General features: G+C 56.1%; 1 protein-coding gene across 1 annotated transcript in view; it reads right to left on the bottom strand.

The window, feature by feature from the left end:
* Nucleotides 1-10,259: 10,259 nt before the first annotated feature.
* The window catches only part of PADI3 (peptidyl arginine deiminase 3), a 21,165-nt gene continuing 9,553 nt past the window's right edge, over nucleotides 10,260-21,871 (bottom strand). The window contains 9 exon segments of the mRNA XM_055139874.1: nucleotides 10,260-10,932; nucleotides 11,980-12,105; nucleotides 13,974-14,053; nucleotides 15,757-15,859; nucleotides 16,005-16,149; nucleotides 17,708-17,859; nucleotides 19,366-19,473; nucleotides 21,395-21,506; nucleotides 21,833-21,871. The exon segment at nucleotides 21,833-21,871 is cut by the window's right edge and continues 65 nt beyond it. Coding sequence (XP_054995849.1) covers nucleotides 10,699-10,932; nucleotides 11,980-12,105; nucleotides 13,974-14,053; nucleotides 15,757-15,859; nucleotides 16,005-16,149; nucleotides 17,708-17,859; nucleotides 19,366-19,473; nucleotides 21,395-21,506; nucleotides 21,833-21,871 — 1,099 coding nt within the window. The 3' untranslated portion in view covers nucleotides 10,260-10,698.

Genomic DNA, 21,871 nt, shown 5'->3' on the forward strand with positions numbered 1-21,871 from the left:
TTTCAGTATTTATAAAATTCTTATTTGTTGCTGGTATATAGAAATGCAGTGTGTGTGTGTGTGTGTGTGTGTGTGTGTGTGTGTGTGTGTGTGTGTGTGTGTGTGTGTGTAGGGGCACACTCAGCTTTACTCAGGAATCACTCCTGGCAGTGTTCAGAGAATTGAGCTGGGTCGGCGGCATGCAAAGCAAGGGCCTTATGCTTTGTACCAGCTCTCCAGCCCTAGAGTTTTCTGACTGAGCAGGGCCAGAGGAGACCTGTGAGTTTTATTTTGGACCTGATCCCTGGTGATACTGATCTGTATTCAGAAACTCATGATTGTGATCTTTTTTTGAATTTTTTTTTTCTTTTCTTTTTGGGTCACACCTGGCGATGCACAGGGTTTACTCCTGGCTCATGCACTCAGGAATCACCCCTGGCAGGTGCTCAGGGGACCATATGGGATGCTGGGATTCGAACCCAGGTCAGCCGCGTGCAAGGCAAACGCCCTACCCGCTGTGCTATCGCTCCAGCCCCATGTGATCTTTTTTTTAATCAGGTTCCAGAAGCTTCTTTCTCTTCTTCTTCTTCTTTCTTCTTCTTCTTCTTCTTCTTCTTCTTCTTCTTCTTCTTCTTCTTCTTCTTCTTCTTCTTCTTCTTCTTCTTCTTCTTCTTCTTCTTCTTCTTCTTCTGTCTTCTCTTCTTCTTCTTCTTCTTCTTCTTCTTCTTCTTCTTCTTCTTCTTCTTCTTCTCCTCCTCCTCCTCCTCCTCTCCTCCTCCTTCTCCTCCTCCTCCTCCTCCTCCTCCTCCTCCTCCTCCTCCTCCTCCTCCTCCTCCTCCTCCTTCTTCTTCTTCTTCTTCTTCTTCTTCTTCTTCTTCTTCTTCTTCTTCTTCTTCTTCTCTTATCTTCTTCTTCTTCTTCTTCTTCTTCTTCTTCTTCTTCTTCTTTTTGCTTTTCAGGTCACACCCAGCGATGCTCAGGGGTTACTTCCGGCTCTGCACTGAGGAATTACTCCTGGCAGTGGTTGGGGGACTATATAGGATGCTGGGGATTGAACCGGGGTCAGCTTCGTGCAAGGCTAATGCCCTACCCGATGTACTATTGCTCCAGCCCCTTCTTTCCATTCCTCGCAGAGGTTCTGGTTTAAATCATGATGGGAAGGTTTCTCGACTGTCACTTTCTGATTTACTGAGATCAGACTTTACATCTTTCTCTGTCCATTAGTCCATTAATAAATTTATTTTGTCTCATTCTAGGGATCCACTTGATCTGGTCCCATGTTTTTGTTTTCGGTTTTGGGGCCACACCTGGCTCAGGGCTTACTCCAGGCTCTGTGTTCAGGGATCACTCCGGGCAGGGATCGGGGGAACCATATAGGGTGCTGGGAACATGAGCACCATGCCCGCTGTCCTATTCCTCGAGCCCCATGACCCTATTTTGTATGACCTGTTATTGTATCCTTTTTGAATATGGTTTGCAGAAAATTTTTCTCAGTATTTGTGTCTCTGTCTGTCAGTCTTCATTCTCAGGCTGTTCTTGCCAAGTATCAAACCTAGCTCGAAAAAGTGCTAGATTGTGGTGTGTTTCTAGGCCCTTCTCATCCTGCTTGTTATGGCAAACTTTGCTTGTTTCTGCAAATCTAGAAGCTTCTTCAAAGCAGAGTCCACACCTGTTCATTCTCGGCTCTATCCACAGCATCTCCAACTGAGCTGCAGGGGGTAGTAGGAATCAGCGTGTCTGTAAATACACATGCGAGGATTAAAAGCTAAATGAGGAGGTGCCGAGTCTCTAATAAGGCACAAACCCTGCGGGCTGGGTGGTGGAGTAGGACGCAGAGGGCAGTCATGGGATGCTCGGTTCTCTGTGAGCCAGGGATGCGGCTCAGAGCTGGGACACGTGCTTCCCCTGGGTGAGACCCTGGGTCCCATCCCTGACCCTGAAGCACCCCGTCCCCCAGCACCCCACCTCTCACTGGTGTATCCCACCTCTCACTGGTGTATCCTTGCTTAACAATTATTTTAAAATTTATTCTTAGGGGCTGGAGCGGTAGCACAGCGGGTAGGGCATTTGCCTTGCATGTGGCCGACCCGGGTACGAATCCCAGCATCCCATATGGTTCCCTGAGCACCACTAGGAGTAATTCCTGAGTGCAGAGCCAGGAGTAACCCCTGTGCATCACCAGGTGTGACCCCCCAAAAATTTATTCTTAAATGTTTTTTAATTGAATGAGCATGGAATATGCGGTTACAAAGTTGTTCATGATTGGGTTTTAATCATACCAAGTTCCAACACTCATCCCTTCACCAGTGCACATTTCCTGCCACCAGAGTCCCCAGTTTCCCCCACCCTGCCTCTCTGGCAGACCCTTGTCCCCTCTCTCACTCAGGCACTCTGGTTGGCGATACCGTAACTGAAATGGTCTATCCTGCACCTCCCTTCTTCCGGCACTCAGTTCCTGCCCAGAGTGATCACGGCCGCCTCTCGTGCCCAGAGTGGCCCCTGCTTTGTCCAGTCTCCCGCTGGGGTGTGGCCCAGTGCCCAGACTGTGGTTCCTGCTTCAGGCTCCACCCCAGGCATGTGCTCCTCAGATGTGCTCCCGCAGGAAGTGGCGGGCACTGACCACTCTCGTCCTTTCCTTTCTAGGGGTCCCTGCTGGGTGGCGCTCATTTGTCAGGCTGCCTCCTCACAGTGACAAGTGGACGGCTCCCTCAGTGTCCTCCTCTGTGTGTGTGTGTGTGTGTGTGTGGGGCCAGGTGTGGTGCCAGGCAGGAAAGCAGGGACTGCCTGTGACCCCCACGTGGCTGCACCCCAGCCCTCTGCTTCCCCTCACGGAGAGGCTAGGCTCCTGGCACTTGGGTCCTCACTCGGAGCTGACCCGAACTGGCCACTGCAGGCTCTGTGGTCACCGCACAGGTCCTTGCCAATGGCCTTGAGTTCCTGATCAGAGAACCCCAACCGCGTTTGTCCAACGTTCTTCTTTTCAGGAAAAACCACGCAGCACCCCCAGAAACCTGCCATCTGCCATCAAACAGAAAGCAGCGCCCAGCTGCACCTGGGGCCGCTGGATCCCTGGGTTTGTTTCAGTAGCCCACCCCCACCCCATCGCCTGCTTTGGGAGATCTTCCCTAAAGCTTTCCTGCTTTATTTTTCTCTACCTTTTCTTTCTTTCTTTCTATTTTTTTTTTAAATTGGGGTCACGTCCAGCAGTGCTCAGGGTTTACTCTTGTCTCTGTGCTCAGGGATCGCTTCTGGCAGGTGCTCGGGGACCATACCTGTGATGCAGGGGATCGAACCTGGATCCGTTGCAAGTAAGGAAATAGCCTTATCCTCTGTACTAGGCCCTTCCCATGGTGCAACCTGGGGGTGTTTCTTACTGCAGTGCTCAGGGGACCAGGTGGGTACCAGGGATCAAATGGGGTCAGCTGAGTGCTAGACAAATGCCTTAAGTTCTCTTTGGCATTTTTTTTTTATTATAAATGATCCTTGAGGAATGCATTTTTAAAATGGGGTTGGGGGTGGGGCTAGAGCTCAAGGGGCTGGAGTACGCGCATGGTGCCCTGAGCATGGCCAGGAGAGAGCCCTGAGCACAGAGATAAGACTAACTCCAGAGCCAGGAGTGACCCAGAGAGGGGCTGGGAATGCACCTCAGCACCTGAGCACTTGTTTTGTATGTGTGAGGCCCTGTGAGTAAGGAGGGAGGGAGGGATGGAAGGAAGGAAGGAAGGAAGGAAGGAAGGAAGGAAGGAAGGAAGGAAGGAAGGAAGGAAGGAAGGAAGGAAGGAAGGAAGGAAGGAAGGAAGGAAGGAAGAGGAGAAAGGAGAAGCAAAGCAATGCAGCATCTGGATTGGAAGGCAGGCCCGCTTTGTTTTATTTCTTATTACAAATGATCCTTGAGGAATGTGTCCGGGCCTCGTTCGAGGGCCGTGTTCCAGGACCCGCGTTCCTCTCATTTTGGAGCAATGTCCTGCCCAGCCCGCACAGGTCCCCGCCTGCCTGAGCCTGGGAACTGCCGGGAGCAGCTGTAATTTCTGGGATTGAGATGTTTCAGATTAAGATAATTAACACCGAGATGCAGTTTCTCAGGATGCTGAGACGCATTGAGAGAGCCAAGCAGGGTTCCAGAGAGACGGCGGCGCTCACTGTAATGCCGCCTTCCCCGCAGCAAAGCCCCTGCAGCTTCCCAGCTGCTGGAGGCAGCGTCTCCTCACCCGCAGCTCCCAGTGTGCCCATGGGGGGTGTCGGAAGCTCCGTGCTCCCCAGGGCTTCCTGAGGAACTTCCTTCCTAGGAGCTCCAGGACTGTTTCCAGCCCCCTACCCCCCACCCCAATACCCAATCAACAACCCCCCTGAATCTTTGCCACCAACTTCACCAGGAAATGTGGGGATCAGGAGACCCAGCCCTGGCACCCAGAACCAGGTGACAGACTTGGGGGAATAAGGAGCCCAGCCTCTCTCCCACCTGGGTCTCAGGAGCACTGGCTGGTTTCAATCTCAAGCTGAGTGGAGTGGTCCAGGGAAGTAGGCCATGAACAAGTGGGGAGGGGCAGTACGTACAGACGGTCTGTGCCTGTACCTGCTGTAGAAATCAATGCTTCGCCATCATTTTCACTTATTAGAACAAAAGAAAGAAAATTGGCATCAGAAAAAATCAGGTAAGAACTCCTCCTTAGGTGGCGGTGTAGAAAAACACAGAAAAACTGCCAACCTCCCGTCCCAAATTGTTTTTGACAGTTGAGTCAAATAGGTTTTTTTTTTTTTCTTTTTGGGTCACACCTGGCAATGCAAAAGGGTTACTCCTGGCTTTGCACTCAGGAATTATTCCTGGCAGTGCTCGGGGGACCATATGGGATGCTGGGAATCAAACCTGGGTTGGCTGCATGCAAGGCAAACGCCCTAACCCGCTGTGCTATTGCTCCAGACCCAAATACGGTTGTTTCCTTAACTTACTCGTTAAGAGTTGGGCAAGTGGCTTCTACTCTTTCCTCACTCATCATGCATCATTGAGCAGCTGAGAGCCGGCACGACACCCCGTCCCCACTCACAGCACCAGCCCCTCAGGGAGGTACGACCACCAGCTCTGTTTTTACCACAAGGAAAGTAATGATCAGAGAGGTTAAGTAGCCTGCCCTACATCACACAACAGGCAGGCAGCCATGCTAGGAAGGCAGAGCCCGTGCTCCCAATTCTTCGAGCTCTGTCACCACCCATTCTCTGGGCTCTCACTGTCGTGGTTGGGTTATGGGAACACAGATCTACTCTTCATTTACTCCATGCAGCCCTCCCTGCCCCTCTCTCTGCCTTCATCCTGCAGTACATGCTCACCCACCTCAGGACCTTTGCATAGCCTTTCTCGTATCAGGAAGCATCTGCCCTTCTGGCCCACAGCTCAGTGTCATCGTTTCCTTCCAGCCCAATAGCACCTCTCTCCAGGTGAGGGGGAGCCTGTTAAAGCAGCACCCCCACCCCATGTTCCCTGGGCCTCACTTTCTCCTCTGCATGCCATGTCCCTGAAGTTTTAGTTATTTGCGTTCTACTTACCCCTTCCCTAGACACGACCCCTCGAGACCCTGTTTCTTCTCAGACCCCCAGAGCGGCAGGACCGTAATTGTGCCTGGGTTGGAGCCGTTCTGCCCAGGAGCAGCAGGAAGTGGACACTCTGGCTCTCGCCCTTGCAGTGTGGCCCTGTGAGCCCTGTCTTCCGTGGCACAGAGGAGGGCTTTTACTGCGTCTGCTCCGTGGGGTCACACGCACCGCCCACACCAACCCGGAGCACGGGAGACAAGCTTGCAAGGTGGGAACCTTCCGGTGTTTCCCGCTGACTCTTCTCCAAGCCCAGTGGCTGTTCCTAGAGCTTTTGGCGATGAGAAAACGCTGCTTGGAAAGTCGTTCCCGTTCTCCCCGTTTTAGGCCCGCGTTTTCTAGGGTCATCTTCCCCATCCCGAACCCTGAAAAAGGGATGATCTTCGCTGCATCCATTCTGGGGTCACCCATCGCTGACCCGTACAAGTTCCGTTCTTTCCAGCTCTCCTCCTAGGGTCACCTGTGTCCTGCTTCTTCCTTTTTTGGGGAGGGGGTCACATGCGGTGGTGCTCAGGGTTTACTCTTGGCTCTGTGCTTAGGGATCCCTCCTGACACTGCCGGGGGACTGCGGGATAGTAACCCCACATGTTTTAGGCTTCATCAGTGAATTGCCCCTTTTTGTCCCCCCACAGACACTTACAGTGCGCTTATGGGCACTCCTAATTCTTGGAGTCTATCTTTAACCTTTCCTTCATGCTCTACCTCTCATTCTGTTAGCTACTGAAACCCTCAAGTTAGGCCTGGTCACTTATAAAGTCAACCCTTCTGGTGACTCTGGTCTTTGTATGTGTAGTGAATTATTTACTGTTCTTTCTCCTCTACAACCTTCTCACATTTTACTCCAGAACTATGTTCTTTGCATAAACACAGAATGAGCATGAATGCTATGCTTCTAATATTTGGGAACTGCTTAACTCTGAACTATATTTACTGCTGGACATCAGTCATAATTACTTGACTCAGGCTGCAGTTGCCATAGTTCCTAAAAAGCTGGGTCCCACAGAGGACTCTCTGGATGGACCCCAGGCAAGCAGCAAAGATACTCAGGCTTCGATATGGGACAGTCTAGAAATCATAAAGCACAGTCTTAATACAATCCAGGATGATTTAAAAGACAGGGCTCCATCGGGTAGGAAAAGCTAAACTGGCCTGAGGACTTAGTCTGAGATTTATGGTAAAAGTCCAGTGGGGTTTTAATCTTAGCCCCCTGGAGCCCAGAGAACTAAGGTTTTGTGGTTCTTTTTGCTTTTTGGGTCACAACTGGCGGGGTTACTCCTGGCTCTGCACTCAGGAATTACCCTTGGCTGTGCTCAGGCGATCATATGGGATGCTGGGAATCAAACCCAGGTCGGCCTCGTGGAAGGCAAATGCCCTACCCGCTGTGCTATTGCTCCAGCCCCATTTTTTTTCTTTTTGGGTCATACCCAACGATGCTCAGGGGTTACTCCTGGTTCTGCACTCAGGAATTACTCCTGGTAGTACTTGGGGGACCATATGGGATGCTGGGAATCAGACCCGGGTCAGCCGCGTGCAAGGCAAACACTCTACCCACTGTGCTATTGCTCCAGCCTCAAGAACTAAGTTTTGAAATCTGCATTTCTTACTGTGTTTATCAAAGTAACTGCAATTATTAATTAACAATTAATTAAGAAATAAACTTAATTGTTTCATATGTAAAAAAAAATTTGTGATCGTGATTCGTGTGTTTCATATGTACTAGCAGCAAGGGAAAGAGAAAAGCAACACAGATGCTTGCCACCCCTGAGCGAATTTCTTAGTAAAGTCTCAGAGAGAACGTCTCCTTGAATTGATCCCCCCAAAAGAAACTGTCTCTGTCTACCTGCTTTACCTCTGTAAATAATCAATCACACCTACATGCAGTCCTTTATCCCCTGGACCTTGAACCCTCAGATGTTCTCTAAGTTTGCTATTCAGTTCTGAATTAAATGTCCACTGTCTATTACCAGAATCAGTCTGTGATCTTTTTCGTTCTTCTGCCGGAGAGGTTGGGGAGGTGGTTCTTGGGCACTAAATGCATTGTTCCAAAACACCCATGACGCTCATTTGTCCTTACAGGGGACCGTATGGAGTGCTGGGTACAAACTTGGGTCAGCTGCATGGAGGGCAAGCACCCTGCCTATTGCACTCTCTCTCCAGCCCCCTTATTCCCTTTTTCAGAGTTACAGTAAGGTTAGTGTTAGACTTAGGGTGAGGATAAGCAAGAGGGCTAGATTTAATATTAGGATTAGGGGAGAGAGGGATGGGGGGGAGAGACAGAGACAGAAATAGAGACAGAGATAGAGAGACAGAGAGAGAGGGAGGGAGAGATGGAGGGGGAGGGAGAGATGAAGGGGGAGAGAGAGAGAGAAAGAGACAGAGACAGAGAGAGACAGAGAGAGAGAGGGAGGGAGAGATGGAGGGAGGGAGAGAGAGAAGAAAAGTACTGCCATAAAGGCAAGCAGGTAGGGAGAGAGGGGAGGGAAGCTGGGGTATTGGTAGTAGGAAGCATTGGGGTGAAGGGTGTTGGGACGTTATGTTGGAAACCCAATTATGAGTAACTGTATAACTGTGTATCTCACTGTGAGTCGATTAAAAATATATGAATAGGGGCCGGAGCGATAGTACAGTGGGTAGGGCGTTTGCCTTGCACGCGGCCGACCTTGGTTCGATCCCCGGCATCCCATATGGTCCCCCAAGCACCACCAGGAGTAATTCCTGAGTGCAAAGCCAGGAGTAACCCCTGAGCATCGCTGGGTGTGACCCAAAAAGAAAAAAAATGTATGAATAAATTAAAAAAAATTAAAAGCCCTTAGGGTGGGGTTAGGGTTAGCATTTGAGTCAGGGGGAAAGTTAGGGTTACCCTAGTGTTATAGTGTTAGAGTTTGCATTAGGATTCTGGTTTGGGTTAGGGTTAGTATTGCAGTTCGGGTTAGAATAAGGGCTTGGGTTAGGTTTAGACTTCACAAGTGGCTTTTGTTAGGTCATGAATTTATTCCTTATCTCCTTCCCATATTCTCCATAGAGTCCGTACCCTCCATCAACAAAACCAACCACGTGTGTGTGTGTGTGTGTGTGTGTGTGTGTGTGTGTGTGTCTTTCTCAGACTTCTCATTCATCTCAGAACGTCAAAATCTCCTCCTGGGAGGGCTGCGGGGCCTGTCACAGCAACTCTAAGGGAGCCCGGGGGAGGAGGGGTTCTCATGAGGAGTTTTGCCTCTTTCCCACCCAGAAGCCCCCCGTTCCTGGGCCCGGCTCGAGCTGCTTCTGTGTTCTGCACCTCGAGAGAGAGGGAGGCATAGGGGGTGCCACGGTGGGGCAAGACTTCCTGGGGCTCTGGAGCAAGCCTGCCATGGGGCACGCACGGCCTCCTCAGGGCAGGGGAGTGTGCTGGAGGGCACGCAGCCAGCGCCCCGTGCTCCACACACTGGCCTCCCTGTTGCCACACTCACGCCCACACCCTCAGCCCGCCTCACCCACTTGGTCCTGCAGCCTGGCTTTGGCCCTGGAGCTTGCACCCGACTGTCCACAGCATGGCAGTGAGCTGTGACCGGCCTAACTTGTCCCGTGGCCAAGACAGATCAACCTGCACATCCCACTAAAATCTGGGGTGATCAGCCCCAAATTCCTCAACAAAAAGCCTTATATTTTTAGAGTCCACGTCCAGCAGTGCTCAGACACCTGGGGTCACTCCCAGCAGAGCCCGGTCTCCTGCTGCTCAGGGGCCTACCAAGGCCATCCTTGGAGGTGTCAGGGGCTACCAAAACAACATCCCATGCTGCTTGGGGATGCATGAAGTGCTCAGGATCCACACGGTGCCGGGAATCAAACTCCGGGCCTTGCACTTACTAGGCTTGTACTTCACCACCTGAGCTGAGGCCTCCCTGGTCCCTCCCCTGTTCTCCCTGTCCTGCTGGGAGACCAAAGAAGCACCCAAGTGAGACTTCAACCACTGGTGTCTCCGGATCTTTATTAGGCAGAGATGGAAACACAGCGAGGACCAATCAGAACACACTTCTGGAGAAGTTCCCGCCCCCTCCCCAACTCCACTGCGGTTCTTTCTCATCATTGCTCGGCGGTGGTGAATGACAACAGTGGATCCCGCCCACCTCAGTCCTGTCTCCAGAGGCAGAGCAGACTGAAGAAACATTAAGTGGAGTGTCGGTCTGGGACTGATTGTTCCAGAAGCCCAGGAGCTGGGACACCCTCTGTGCCTTAGGAAGGGCACCATCCATTCTTCCCACACAGCTTCCTAAACTCCAAGATTCCCGATACTTTCTTTTCTTCTCTCTCTCTCTCTCCCTCGCTCTTTCTTTTTGGGTCATGCCTGGTGATGCTCAAGGGTTACTCCTGGTGGTGCTCAGGGGACCATATGGGATGCCTGGGATTGAACCCGGGTCTGCCACGTGCAAGGCAAGTGCCCTACCACATGTTCTATCACACTGACCCTTCGATACTTTTATCTCCAGGAAATCCCAGAGGTTGGGGGAGGGTGTGGAACAAAGACAAATTTCTGAATGGCATGTGCAGGGCCTAAGCAACAATGATCTTTTGTTCAAACGCCCATCTAGAGGTGTGTGTGGAAATGGGTGGAGAGAGGAAGAGAGAGGGTCAGAATTCCACATCTGGCAGGGAGCATGGCCAATCCATTACTGCCATTGCCAAGATCTTAATGTCCCCCCCAGCCTTGCTCCTGTGCTGACCTTTAGGGCTGTCTCCCTCGGAGCAAGAGACCATGAAGCCAAAGCTTAATGGTGGCTCCTTCCGTCACCAGGGCACATAGGCAGAGGTGTCAGATGAGCTGCTCAGAAGCTTCTAGGTCCCAGTGTGACTCCAACTCAAGTGAGCGGGGTGAAGAGGGGCTGTTTGGGCGGGGCATCTCCGTGGGTGATGTTGAGCCACGTGAAAGGCCCCCAGTGGTCAGGTCCTCTCTGGGAGGCCAAGTGGAGTCCAGTCTGAGAACCGAGAGGGGCAGGGGAGTGGTGTGGACGTCCACAGGGGAAAGGCTTCAGGATTCCGTCGGCGACTGGGGCTCTCTCAAAACTCATTGCGGGGCCCATCTCTGAGTCCATCACCGGGACGGATGTTCCTCCGCAGGGCCGAGGAGGGAGGGAGGGAGGGAAGGAGGGAGGGAGGGAGGGCTCAGGGCTCCATGTGCCACCACTTGAAGGGGAGGGGCTGCCGGCGCACGTTGGTGCCGCAGTGCACCTCCCCGTGCAGCATGTGGTACGGGGTGAAGTCGTCGATGAAGGTGCAGTGCAGGCCCAGCGGCTCCAGCAGGGCCCGCACCTTCTCCTCCAGGCAGCAGCGGCCGTTGATGACGGGTCCGAAGGGCTTGGGGATGCCCAGGTGCTGGCCCAGCACCAGCATGTTCACCTGCGGGGGGCGGGGCAGCGTCAGAGGTGGTACCTCCCGCCCCTGCTACAGCCTCCCTGGCTGGCCTGGGGCTGGGGGGAAGGAGGGGTGCGGGGGCGGGGCTTTTCTGCAGCCTGGGAAAGAGCTGTAGGGACAGTGAAGAGAGAGGTGCCAGCCGGGCAGCACCAGCCCTCTGCTCTTACGGGGTCCTGAGGCTACCTCCCCGGCTTGGGAGGAAGGTGGGCTGGCTGGTTCTGTGTCCTGCACACTGCAGGGGCCTGGGCCTGCGCGTGAACCCCCAGCGGGCACTTGTGTTCTGTCTGGTGAGGCTTCCTCCTTAAGGAGGCCGGAAGCGCAGGGAGAAGGCGTGGCAGGTGGGGAAACCCAGCAGGGCCAACAGCTGGCCAGAAAGAAGAAGGCAACGGGGCGGTGGAGTGGGGTGGGGTGGGGTGGGGTGTGTGTGTATGAAGCAATGAGGGGGGTGTAGCCTCCCAGTTAGGCTCTGGTGAGAGATAAGCCGACTTCCTGGGAGATGGGTGGGGGAGGGGCTGGAGGCTCAGGTCCAAGCTCCAGGCGTGCCAGTGGCCCTTCCTTCCACGGGGCCTAAAAAGAGCGTTTCTGGCACACCAGACTGGATCTTAATTGGGAGCCGAGAACGGCCTTATCCAGCTGGGGGTCTCCCACTGGGAACCTCAAATGTTGTAGGGGAGGGTGAAGAGCTGCTGGCTGCGGTCCACCACGACAGCTAAGCTCGTGAAGGTGGACCTCACGCAATTCTTTGTTTATGCCACCAAGAGCTGGAGGGGGGTCCTAGGAGGAGAGGGCAGGCTCCTTCCCTGGTGGCCCCTGGGGGACTCGGTCAATAAATACTCCGGAGTGGCCCTGATGGTCAATCAACCGGAAACCCTTATGCTGGGTGCTGGGGAGCCTCTGAGTCTCCCTGCCACCCGCGCCAGGCTGCACAGTCCCAAACAGGGACACCACCAAGCCTCTGGCCGCACCGGGGAGCTGGGGCTGCAGCCTCCTTTGATGACTCGCAGAGCCAACGCCGGGGGCCGGGGGGCTCACCAGGTCAGGGAAGAAGGCCATGGCCTTTCTCCTCTCGGTCTTGAAGAGCTGGGGGATGTCGATGATGTCCCTCTCCGTCAGGCCCAGCTCCCGCTTCAGCACCTCCCGGTTCCAGTCGATGCAGCTCTGGGCGGCAGAGAGGCAGGTTGGGGGCAACCTCGGCAGGGTGTCTTGGGGAGACCCCCGGGGCCAGGTCCCATGAAAGAGAGGCAGGATGCACACGCGCTAGACAGCAGCTCCCCACCCAAGCTGGCCTCTGCCTCTCCATCCAGATGACCCTGAGCCACGCTGCCTGCCCCATCCTTCCAAAGAAGCATGCTCGGGAACGTTCCTTCTGTCCCATCCTTCCTTCCTCTAGAGAAGTCTTCTCAAAGTGGGTGATGCCTCCCCCGCAGGGGGCACTGGAGCCCCCCAGGGGGGCAGCCGTAGCCACGGGTACAGTTAGGGGGTGCATTCTGTTTGTTCACTCAAGGTAGACCTGGGGGGCACTGAGTAGTTCTTTCTTTATGAGAAGAGGGCAGCTCGAGAATAAATTTCAGTTGCAGGGCTTGGAGCTCACTCTCAATCCCCCGCACCTTTCCAGCTTCCAGCTTCTCAGGTCCTCGCCCAGTCTGACTCCAGACACCTCCCCTGCTCGCACCCAGGCTGGCTGAGTGCGTGTCCTCTCGCTCCTGGCCTGACCAGAAGACGAACCGACTCAGGGCTCGGGCTCTGAAATCCACTGAATCCCAGGGCGGGGTGTGGTCAGGAAATGAAGGCGCCTTCCTGGGAGGCAGAGACCCCCTGTGGCCCCCGACCCAGGCTTCAGATTCCGCCGTGGAGTCTGCACGGAGCAGGCAAACTCCGAGTTTGCTGCCCCTGCCTCACCCAGTGTGGAGGAGAGTGGGCTAGGGTGCCCCACGCACGCAGCCTTCCTGCCTGCTCCCAGCATCTCCTCCCCTGCCTGGTGTTTGTACACCCGCATGGACCCCAGCAAAATGCCGGCGCGTCAAGCCCAGCTCAGCCCTGGCTCCCTGCAGGTGCCCGGGCTGGGTAGGTTTGTTCTGCAGATGCCTCCTCCTCTGATCCCAGGGACTCGGGGTTGAGTCAGTGGACATGTGGCAGGAAGTGGGGTGCTGGTGGGAAAGTTTAGTGGGGGCACTTGTTCCTCCAGCTCCTTGGCTGCCGGGTGACCCTGGGCTGGCCGGGAAGGTCTCAGCTCCGGTGTCCCCACACACTTCCCTCCCTCATCCCTCCAGGCTGCCGGGGATGCTGGCGTCCCTCGTCCAGGCCTGGGAACAGTCCATGGACCTTTCTTGATTTCCTCAAATCCTGCTGGGGGCTCTGTCACTGTCCGCTTGGTTCAATCTGCCCCTGTGGGCCCGCTTTAAAGTGCCCACTGAACACCCCTGTCGCCACTCCACCTCCAGAGTCTCAACACAGCAGCAGAGAGAATGTTTCAAAGCCCGAGTCCGAGGGCCGGGAGATGCATGAGCGAGCCCTTGGTCCAATCCCTGCACCCCATGGTCCCCTGAGCATTGTGGGGTGGCCAGCAGCACAGCACCCGGCCTGAGCACTGCACTGTCGGGGCTGGTTGGTGGGAACCACAGGGAAGGGGCTGGGGTGCCCAGAGCTCTGCCTGACAGGTGGGGCTACCTCAGGCTCCCCCAAAAGCGTAAGTTCTGAGTGAGAACCACAGCCAGGGTCCTAGCGAGTCCCCACAGGCCTTGAGTGGTCTCCACCCCCCCCCAAGGACCTCCATTACGGTTTGGACTCCAGACTTCCCCTCACCCCCTCGGGGCCCCTCCGCCCCTCCGGGCTGGGACTGGGCTGTCTCCCTCTGCCTGCAGCGCTTGTCTTCCCTGCACGCCCCCCACTCTCTACTTTCTCTTGGGGGTTTAGCGGCCCCCTCTGTCACTTCCGGCTTGGGCTTCCATGGCCCGGGAGTCTGAGCCTCGCATCTCGTGTCTGACCCCAGCCCTGGCCATCCCCGCTCAGAGCCCCGGCCCAGGTACCTGAACAAACTTATTGTAGCTGATGAGGTTTTTGTTGGCGAGGATCTGGTTGATGGAGACGGTGTTAACCCGAGCACTGCCTGTGGGCAGAGAGCAGAGACAGGCCAGGCCCGGGAAGCAGGATCAGACAAGCTTTGCAGTGTGGCCACTTTCCCACCCATTCTTTTCTCTCCCCGCCCCCTCTGTAAGGGTGGCAGATGTGGAGAGGGGTGAGATGAGGCAGCAGGGAGACACGTGCCCCAGGAAGCCGCCAGGCTGAGGCTGAGTTTTCTCTGTGGCAGCCAGCCACTCCCTGGCTTTTTCCTTTCCCCTCTTTTTTTTTTTTTTTTTTGTCTGTTCTTTTGGTTTCTTGGGCCACACCTGGCGGTGCTCAGGGCCCATTCCTGGCTCTATGGTCACTCCTAGTGGGGCTCAGAGGACCATATAGGATCCCAGGGAGCCTCATGCAATCCAGGCACGGTGTGGGAGGGGCCAGCTGCCACAGGGCCCAGAGCCGCAGGCTTCTCTTTGTGGCCAGAGGAAGTGGACGTGTCTTTCATTAGAAACATACCCCCAGCCCACCCCGAAGTTTTGGGTTACAATCCCTCTTCCTTCCTGTCTTACAGGGCCGGGATCAAACTCAGGGCCTCTTGAAGTGCTCCCCACTTGAACTCTCTCCCCTGCCTGATTTCTTTCCTTTTGGCTGGTGGTTGGGGGGAGGGCAGAGACGGGGAGGATTTGGGCCATCACCTGAAGGGCACCTTTGGACCCCGCTTTCTGTCCTGCCTGGTGGGTGACATGGAGGCAAGGGGAAGTTAGGGGCCAATGGCTAACTTCCAATGGCTTTTAATGAAAAGCCCCCCGCTGCTTTTCATTAAACCTTCACTTGTGTAAATACTGAGTTCAGTGGTCTTGGGGTGGGTGGGTGGGGAGAAAGACTTTTTTTTTATAGCTTAGAGTTCTTACAACTGGGAAAGGGGGATGGCTCAAACCCCAGCCCACAGGGCCGGAAGCTGCGTTCTCTACCACTTCCTGGTCCCACAGAAGTCAGGAATGGGGGTCCTGTCCCAGCCCCCAGGGCTTGTTTCCTTCTGAGGCCTCTGGGTCAGCGTTCTCGGGAATTCGAAGTTGCTAGTAACTGACTGCGCTCCTGACATTCGCAGAGCCTGGTCGGGCACGCAGTGGACGGCTGGTGGAGGCCCCCGTGACTCCACGGTCACTGCCCAGTGTGTCAGCTGTCCCGAGCAGATGTGCCCGGTAGCTGCTGTGAGTTCCCCTTTCCCTCCCAGGCGGGCATTTGGAAGCCCACAGCTGTAGGCTCTGGCCACTGCAGCCTGGTACATTTGGGTAAAGATAAAGATGGCATCACCTCTGCCCGCTACATACAATTTGGATTGGAGACTGCTGTGATGAAGGGCACGCCAGGGGGCCGGGGGGCTGGCAGCACCCAGAAACTACATACACACATGGCAGGGGGTTTGGGGGGGCATGAAATGGGAAGATCAAATCTTTTCAAGATACCGGGACACAGAGCAAAACTTCCAGAGCACTGGGCTCGGGGTCCCTGGGACAGTCTCCCACCCACCAGCAGGCTCCGCCATGCCTACCCCAAGCCCACCCTTCTCTCCGGAGGCCCCTGCCTGGCCTGTCCCCGCCCTGGGCAGCAGAAGCTGGCTTGCAGGGACAGGAACAAGGGCTCCTGGACTAGAGAGGACAGTCCCTGCTCAAATTCCCTCTCTCAAGCCACACCGTGTCCTGGCCTGGGGGATGTTTCTGCAAGGTGCTGGAGAGGAGCAGGACCTACCAACAACGCCTTGGAACAGGAGGGCCCTGCCGTGGCCCCATTTCTGCTTCTCCTGGAAGAGCTTGAAGCAGGAGCTGGGGCTGGCCAGGAGCATCCGGAAACCCTGTGTGGAGAGAGCAGCCTCGGCTGAGTCCCGGTGCCTCTGCACCGCCCCCCCCCCGCCCCCCGGAGCGCATCCCCTCCTCCTCCAGGGATACCCCCTCCCCCCCTCCCTGCAAGCTAGTGACTCGCCTGCCCCAGGTCCTTACCTGCCTGTCGGGGGCAGGGACAAAGCTCAGGAACTCGTCCACGTGGCCCACAGAGAGCCAGTCCACGAAGAGTTCCACGGGCGGCTGCACCCCCTGTGCGTGGAGGAAGTTCCGTACCACCTGCGTGACCCTGCGGCCAGCCGACCTGGGCCCCAAGGGGCAAAATTATATAAATGTCTCACGTTAAACTATTGATGCAGGCATGGATGACAAAGAGTTCAAGATTTAAGCCTTGAAAATGTATCTATCTATATCTATGCATGTAGATATGTGCATATATAGCTATATCTCTCTATATATGTGTATATATATATAAATATATGTATCTTTTTAAAAAAAAATTGAGGCCCACACCTGGCAGTGCTCAGCATCACTCCTGGTGGGGCTCAGGAGTGCCAAGGATCAAACCTGGGTCAGTTGCAAGCAAGGCCAGTGCCCCACCTGCCATGCTATCTCTTGGGCCCCAGTATATATGCTCTTAACTTGACTCAAGCGGCGAGCCCCGTACCGCTGGTGCAGGACAAGTTAGTCCTGCAGTGTCAGTGGCCACTGGGCACACCCTCAGACCTGCCCTCACAGCTCAGGTCCCCCAGCTCGCACTCCCCAAGACTAGCTCCAGCCCTACTTCCGGGCACTTCTCCAGGAGCCCACTTACATCTGCCGCGTCCTCCCTTCCTGCACATCAGTGGGGATGAGGCAGACAAGCTACCCTGGGGGGTCTGAGCCCGTTAGCCTTCTGCAGAGGTGAGTTGGGGGCAGGACCCTGCCTTCCGCCTGCTGGGGATTCTGTGGGTGAGGGCACGGAGCTCCCAGCCCAGATTTCTCTGTCCAGCTGGTATCTGATCATGTTTGTTTAACTGCTTTGTTGGCTTTGGGCAGCCCTAGATCTTGGTCTATTCTGCAGCCAGTAACTATATCCATGGGATTCCTTTCCTTCCCCGTCAGTAGCCCATGTCACGTGGTGAAAGACCCTCTCCCTCCCCTCTCTCCCTCCCTCACCCTCACTCTCTCTCCCTCGCCCTCACTCTCTCTCCCTTGCCCTCTGTCTTTCCCTCTTTCTCTCTCCCTCTCTCTTCCTCTCTCCCTTCCTCTTCCTTACTGTTTCTCCCTCCCTCTCTCTTTCTCTCCCACTTTCCCTCTCTCTCTTTCCATTGCCATCTCTCCCTCTCTCCCTTCCATCCCCCCCCCTCTCTTTCTCTGCTTCCATCTCACTTTTCATGCCCTACATCTTCCTTCTCAGAAAAGAGCAAATATTAGTCATTCACATCGTAGGATGGACAAACCTTGCCTTCGATGCAATTTCTCCCCAGCCTGAAGAGATGGAAGGTTTTTATTTCTGTATCCACAGCAATATTATCTATTTGCCTTCTGACTCCGAAGCCCTAAGTCTAGCCATAACTTTGGCACGTGCGTGACCTTTGTCAGGCTGTTCGCCTTCTCAAGGCCCACTAATAAGACGAAAGGGTTGGACCAAGCAATCTCTGGGGTCTCTGCTCACTTGGTTCCTTCTGACTCAGTGGTCTTGTGAGTGCAAGCTCCCGCCCCCCACCCCCCACCCCCCCCTTCCTGCTTCCCCATCCAACTCCTCAACTCCTTTCTGGTTCTCTCTGAGGATTGCCATGACCCCTCCCTCAGCCAGCGCCCCACCCCCTCGCCTCCCCTGCCTCTCCCGTGGGACCCCCAGCCGGTCTCCCCTCTCTCACCCCGGCAGGTTGCCTCCGATGAGGATCCTCCCCAAGGGGTACTCCTTCCCGTTGGCCACCACGGGGGGGCTGACCTCCAGGTTCCCGAAGGAGTCCAGGCCGCTCACGGATCTGTCTTGTGGTTCCCGGGTCACGTAGCCGAAGTCTGGCCCCTGGGAGGGGAAACGGAGTCCGGTGGGTGGCAGGACCCACAGGGAAGAGTCGGGCCCATGGGCGCTGAGCGTCGGGAGGTGTCGCACCCCTTCTCTCACTGGGGATCTGCCCTCGCCAGTGTCTCACAGGGTGGGAACCACGGGCTCCTCTGGTCCCGCTGCCCTGCTAGAGCGGGGCGCCCCCACCCCAGGGAGACAGCAGGAGGAGCCTGGTTGGCCCCCTCTCCCCAGGGCACACGGAGCCCAAGGCCCCAGCCCCCCTCCCACCTCTGGGGGTTTCCCACCCACTCTCCTGTCAGGGAGGGTATTAGACTGTTCTAGTATGGCCTGCGCCACACTCCGCCCACCTCCCGCTGGCGAGAGACCCCCTCCGCCTGCCTGTCTGCTCTGGGAAGGAGAATGGAGCACTCCATGGGGTGGAGGAGCACCCCCACCGCCTGGGATCTGAGGGGAGCGGGGGTAGGGGAGACCTATTCGATAGGGCCCCAAGGAAGCCCCCCGACTTCATCAGGGGTCTTTACTGAGACTTTCTCTTTCATTTTATTGCCGACAATCACAGGATTGTACCTCCAGCTCTGAAGGCCCTGAGAAGCCTGGCCAGGGCTGGGAGAGTGACTTGTCCAAGGCGACACCGCAGGAGCCACGGTCGTTAGACTGTTTAACTCTGATGCTTATGTTCCTTCTCCCTCCCTCCCTCCCTCCCTCCCTCCCTCCCTCCCTCCCTCCCTCCCTTCCCTCCTTCCGTCCTTCCTTCTTTCCTTCCTTCCTTTCTTCCTTCCTCCTTCCTTCTTTCCTTCCTTCCTTTCTTCCTTCCTTCCTCCTTCCTCTCTTTCTCTCTTCATTTCCCTCTTTCTCTTTCTTTCTCTCTTCCTTTCCTTCCTTCTTTCCCTCTTTTTCTCTTTCTTCCTTTCTTTCTTTCCTTTTCTTTCTTTCCTTTCTTCTTTCTTTCCTTTTCTTTCTTTCCTTCCTTCCTTCTTTCTTTCATTCTTTATCTCTTTCTCTCTTTCTTTCTTTCTTTCTTTCTTTCTTTCTTTCTTTCTTTCTTTCTTTCTTTCTTTCTTTCTTTCTTTCTTTCTTTCTTTCTTTCTTTCTTTCTTTCTTTCTTTCTTTCTTTTCTCCTTTCTTTCTCCTCAGGGATCATATCCAGGGTCTTCTGCATGTAAGACAAGTGCCTGTTCCCAAGCCCCATCCACAGCCCTAAAGCCTATGTCCTGTGTCCTTCAGAGCTACCTGACCATTTTCTTCATGTGGGACTGCCAGAATCAGCAGTTAAAAAAGCCCGTGAAAAGTGCATTTCAGATAAGCCACCAACACGCCTAAGTGTGCATCACAGACTTAAACTGAGAATCCACGCTCACGTGGGAAGTCCCTCATGGTGTGGCTGAACCCAGACTCCATGGGGCAGTTCCTGTGGTTTTCCTGCCCCTCTGCTCCCAGCCCTGGAGAGCACAGGGTGACCTAGGGGGCTGCCCCCTGGTTCTGGCGGAGGTGTCCCCAGACACTCACCAGAATCCTCTTGTAGGGGAAATTGTGCAGCTCTCCGTTCCGGGGGGAGTCAAAGACCACCGGGAAGGTCTTGTGCGGCGCCTGCACGTAGCCCAGCTCCATCTCGTCCTGCACACGAGACACACGGGTGAGAGCGGCAGGACAGCGGGGCGCTTGCCTTGCACGTGGCCAGCCTGGGTTTGATCCTCGACACCCCAGATGGTCCCCCACGCCCACCAGGAGTGATTCCTGAGCACAGAGCCAGGAGTAAGCCCTGAGCGCCACCAGGTGTGGCCCCGAACCAAAGCATACAAGGAGGAGACGACTAGCAGGAAGCAGAGGCAGCGGCTGTCCTGGCCGTGGGGCCCTGAGCACTTCCGGGAGCTCCCCCAGTCTCTGTGCTGAGCTGCCCTCGGAGGGGCTGGGGCTCGAAGCTGGGGCCCTTAGCCAATGATCACACCACAAGACAGGTCGGGAATGGTCAAGCATGGAGATATGAGCTTGTGGGCGTCCCTGAGCTGAGCCAGGGCGGAGGGACCCTGTGAGAGGCTGGGGAACTTGGGGGGAGACTGGTCTCCACCACAATCACGAGGATTGTGGATTCAGGGCGGAGGGCGTCTGCCTCCTCCTCGGACTCACAGACATGCCCAGCTCCGTGGCCCCTCTGAGCCCTCTGGTCAGGCTGAGACAGCCCCGCACGGGTGAGCGGTGTGTGAGATGTCGGCCAACCAAGCACCCCAGAAACCTGAGGTAGGCACAGGGTCCCACCACCCACAGCTGGGCACCTCACTGGTCCACAATGCCAAAATCACCTCCCCACATTCTCGCACTAAGCGAAGCATGAGCACAGAGACCCACCGAGAAGCTGTTTGTGGCTGGCTCTACCCACCTCTGCCCGCACATAGCCCTGTTCATCCTCAGGGCACACCCAAGCAGAGGGAATACTCTTACCCCGTCACAGAGGAGGAAACTGAGGAACAGAGAGGGCTAGCTGTTTGTCCAAGGCCACACAGCTAAGCCCAGCCTGTCTTGCTCCAACTGAACAAGTTCCTAGTTTGAGCCGACAGCTGCTGCCCAAACCCCTTCTCTGGGCACTCTGGCTCTCCTAGTCCCCGTGTGCTTGTCATGGGGTGACAGTCCTGACCCAGGAGAGCAGGAAATGTCCTTCTCTCCCCTCACCCTGGGCCTCCGCCGCGACCACCATCCCCCCAGCTGACACCTTTCCCAGCCCCTCCATGTGGGTGGGATGTGCAGACGAGCTGGGCGGGAGTGGAGAAGACTCGGGGATGCTCACACCATCCCGGGGAGCACTCGGGAAAAGGTGGAAACCGCCCTGTGTCCGTGTGCTGAGCTCAGAACCCCCCAGGTGGCGGAGGGCGAGGGGGCAGTGCACACGCCCTGGGGCATCCACCAGTCCCACGGAGGGCCTCAGACCATCGACAGCCCCTCCCCCCATAGCAGGTTCCTCAGCCCCGGTGCTGTGGAGGTCTGGGGCCGGGGAACCCTCGTGTGAGGCACCCCGGGCAGTGCAGGCTCCCGAGACCAGCCTGGACGTTACCTGCTAGGCCCAGCGGCCTCCTCCCTCACCTGTGACCACCTAAAGTGTCCCCACTTTACCCTCGGGGGTCCACAGTGTCTCCCACCGAGAGCCCCCATCCAGACTCGCCCTGCCACCTTTCTGCCTGGCCTTTCTGCCTGGCCCCCACGTGGGCCTGGGTCCCTAACTCCCAGCCTGTGTTCACGGCGAGTGATCGGGGTGGCCGCTGACCGCCTCCGGCCACACGTTCTCGAAGTGTGAGTGCACACACATGCTGGTCATTGCGAGTCCGACCCAGCCACCACGTGCACCCGGGTCTCCAGAGAGTTCCAGAGCAGCAGGGTGAGCTCTAGGTGCAGACTGACGAGAGAGCAGGGCCCCTGCCCGGGGGGGGGGCAGGGGGGACGATCGCGCCCACCCCCCTGGATTTCCCCAGCAGCTTCCCCTGTGGGGACAGTCCAGCCTTGGGGCGGGCTCCAGAGAGGAGCCGCCCAGCCACCTGCCAGCCCGTACCTGGATCCAGCGGTCATTGCGGTTCTCCGCCTGCGGGCAGATGGTCAGCTTGCAGCCGGCCCTCCTGGCCAGCTCCCCCACGGCATCCACAAAAGATGTGTTGTTCCTTACCCTGCGGCAAGCCCGGGAGAGGGCGTGGGTCAGAGCCAGGCCCATCGGGACGTGGGCTCAGAGTGAGCCCGCACCCCAGACTCACTGGTGCGTGGACTCAGCACCCCGGACTTGCTGAAATACGGGCTCAGTGCCGCCAACTCCGGATGGACTCGGAGAAGCCCCAGACGCATGGGGATGCGGGCTCAGAGTATACCCAGCACCCCCAGACTGACCAGGGCGTGCTCAGGGCCCCCCAGGGCCCCCCACAGTCACCCACATGGACTCAGGGCACCCCCAGCACTCACCAGGCCGGGCTCAAGGCAGCCCCAGGGCCCCCACACTCACCGGCACACGTACACCTCCAGGGGCGGCTGCGTGCTGGGC

The sequence above is a fragment of the Sorex araneus genome, chromosome 5, assembly GCF_027595985.1.
Source record: "Sorex araneus isolate mSorAra2 chromosome 5, mSorAra2.pri, whole genome shotgun sequence".
Taxonomy (NCBI): domain Eukaryota; kingdom Metazoa; phylum Chordata; class Mammalia; order Eulipotyphla; family Soricidae; genus Sorex; species Sorex araneus.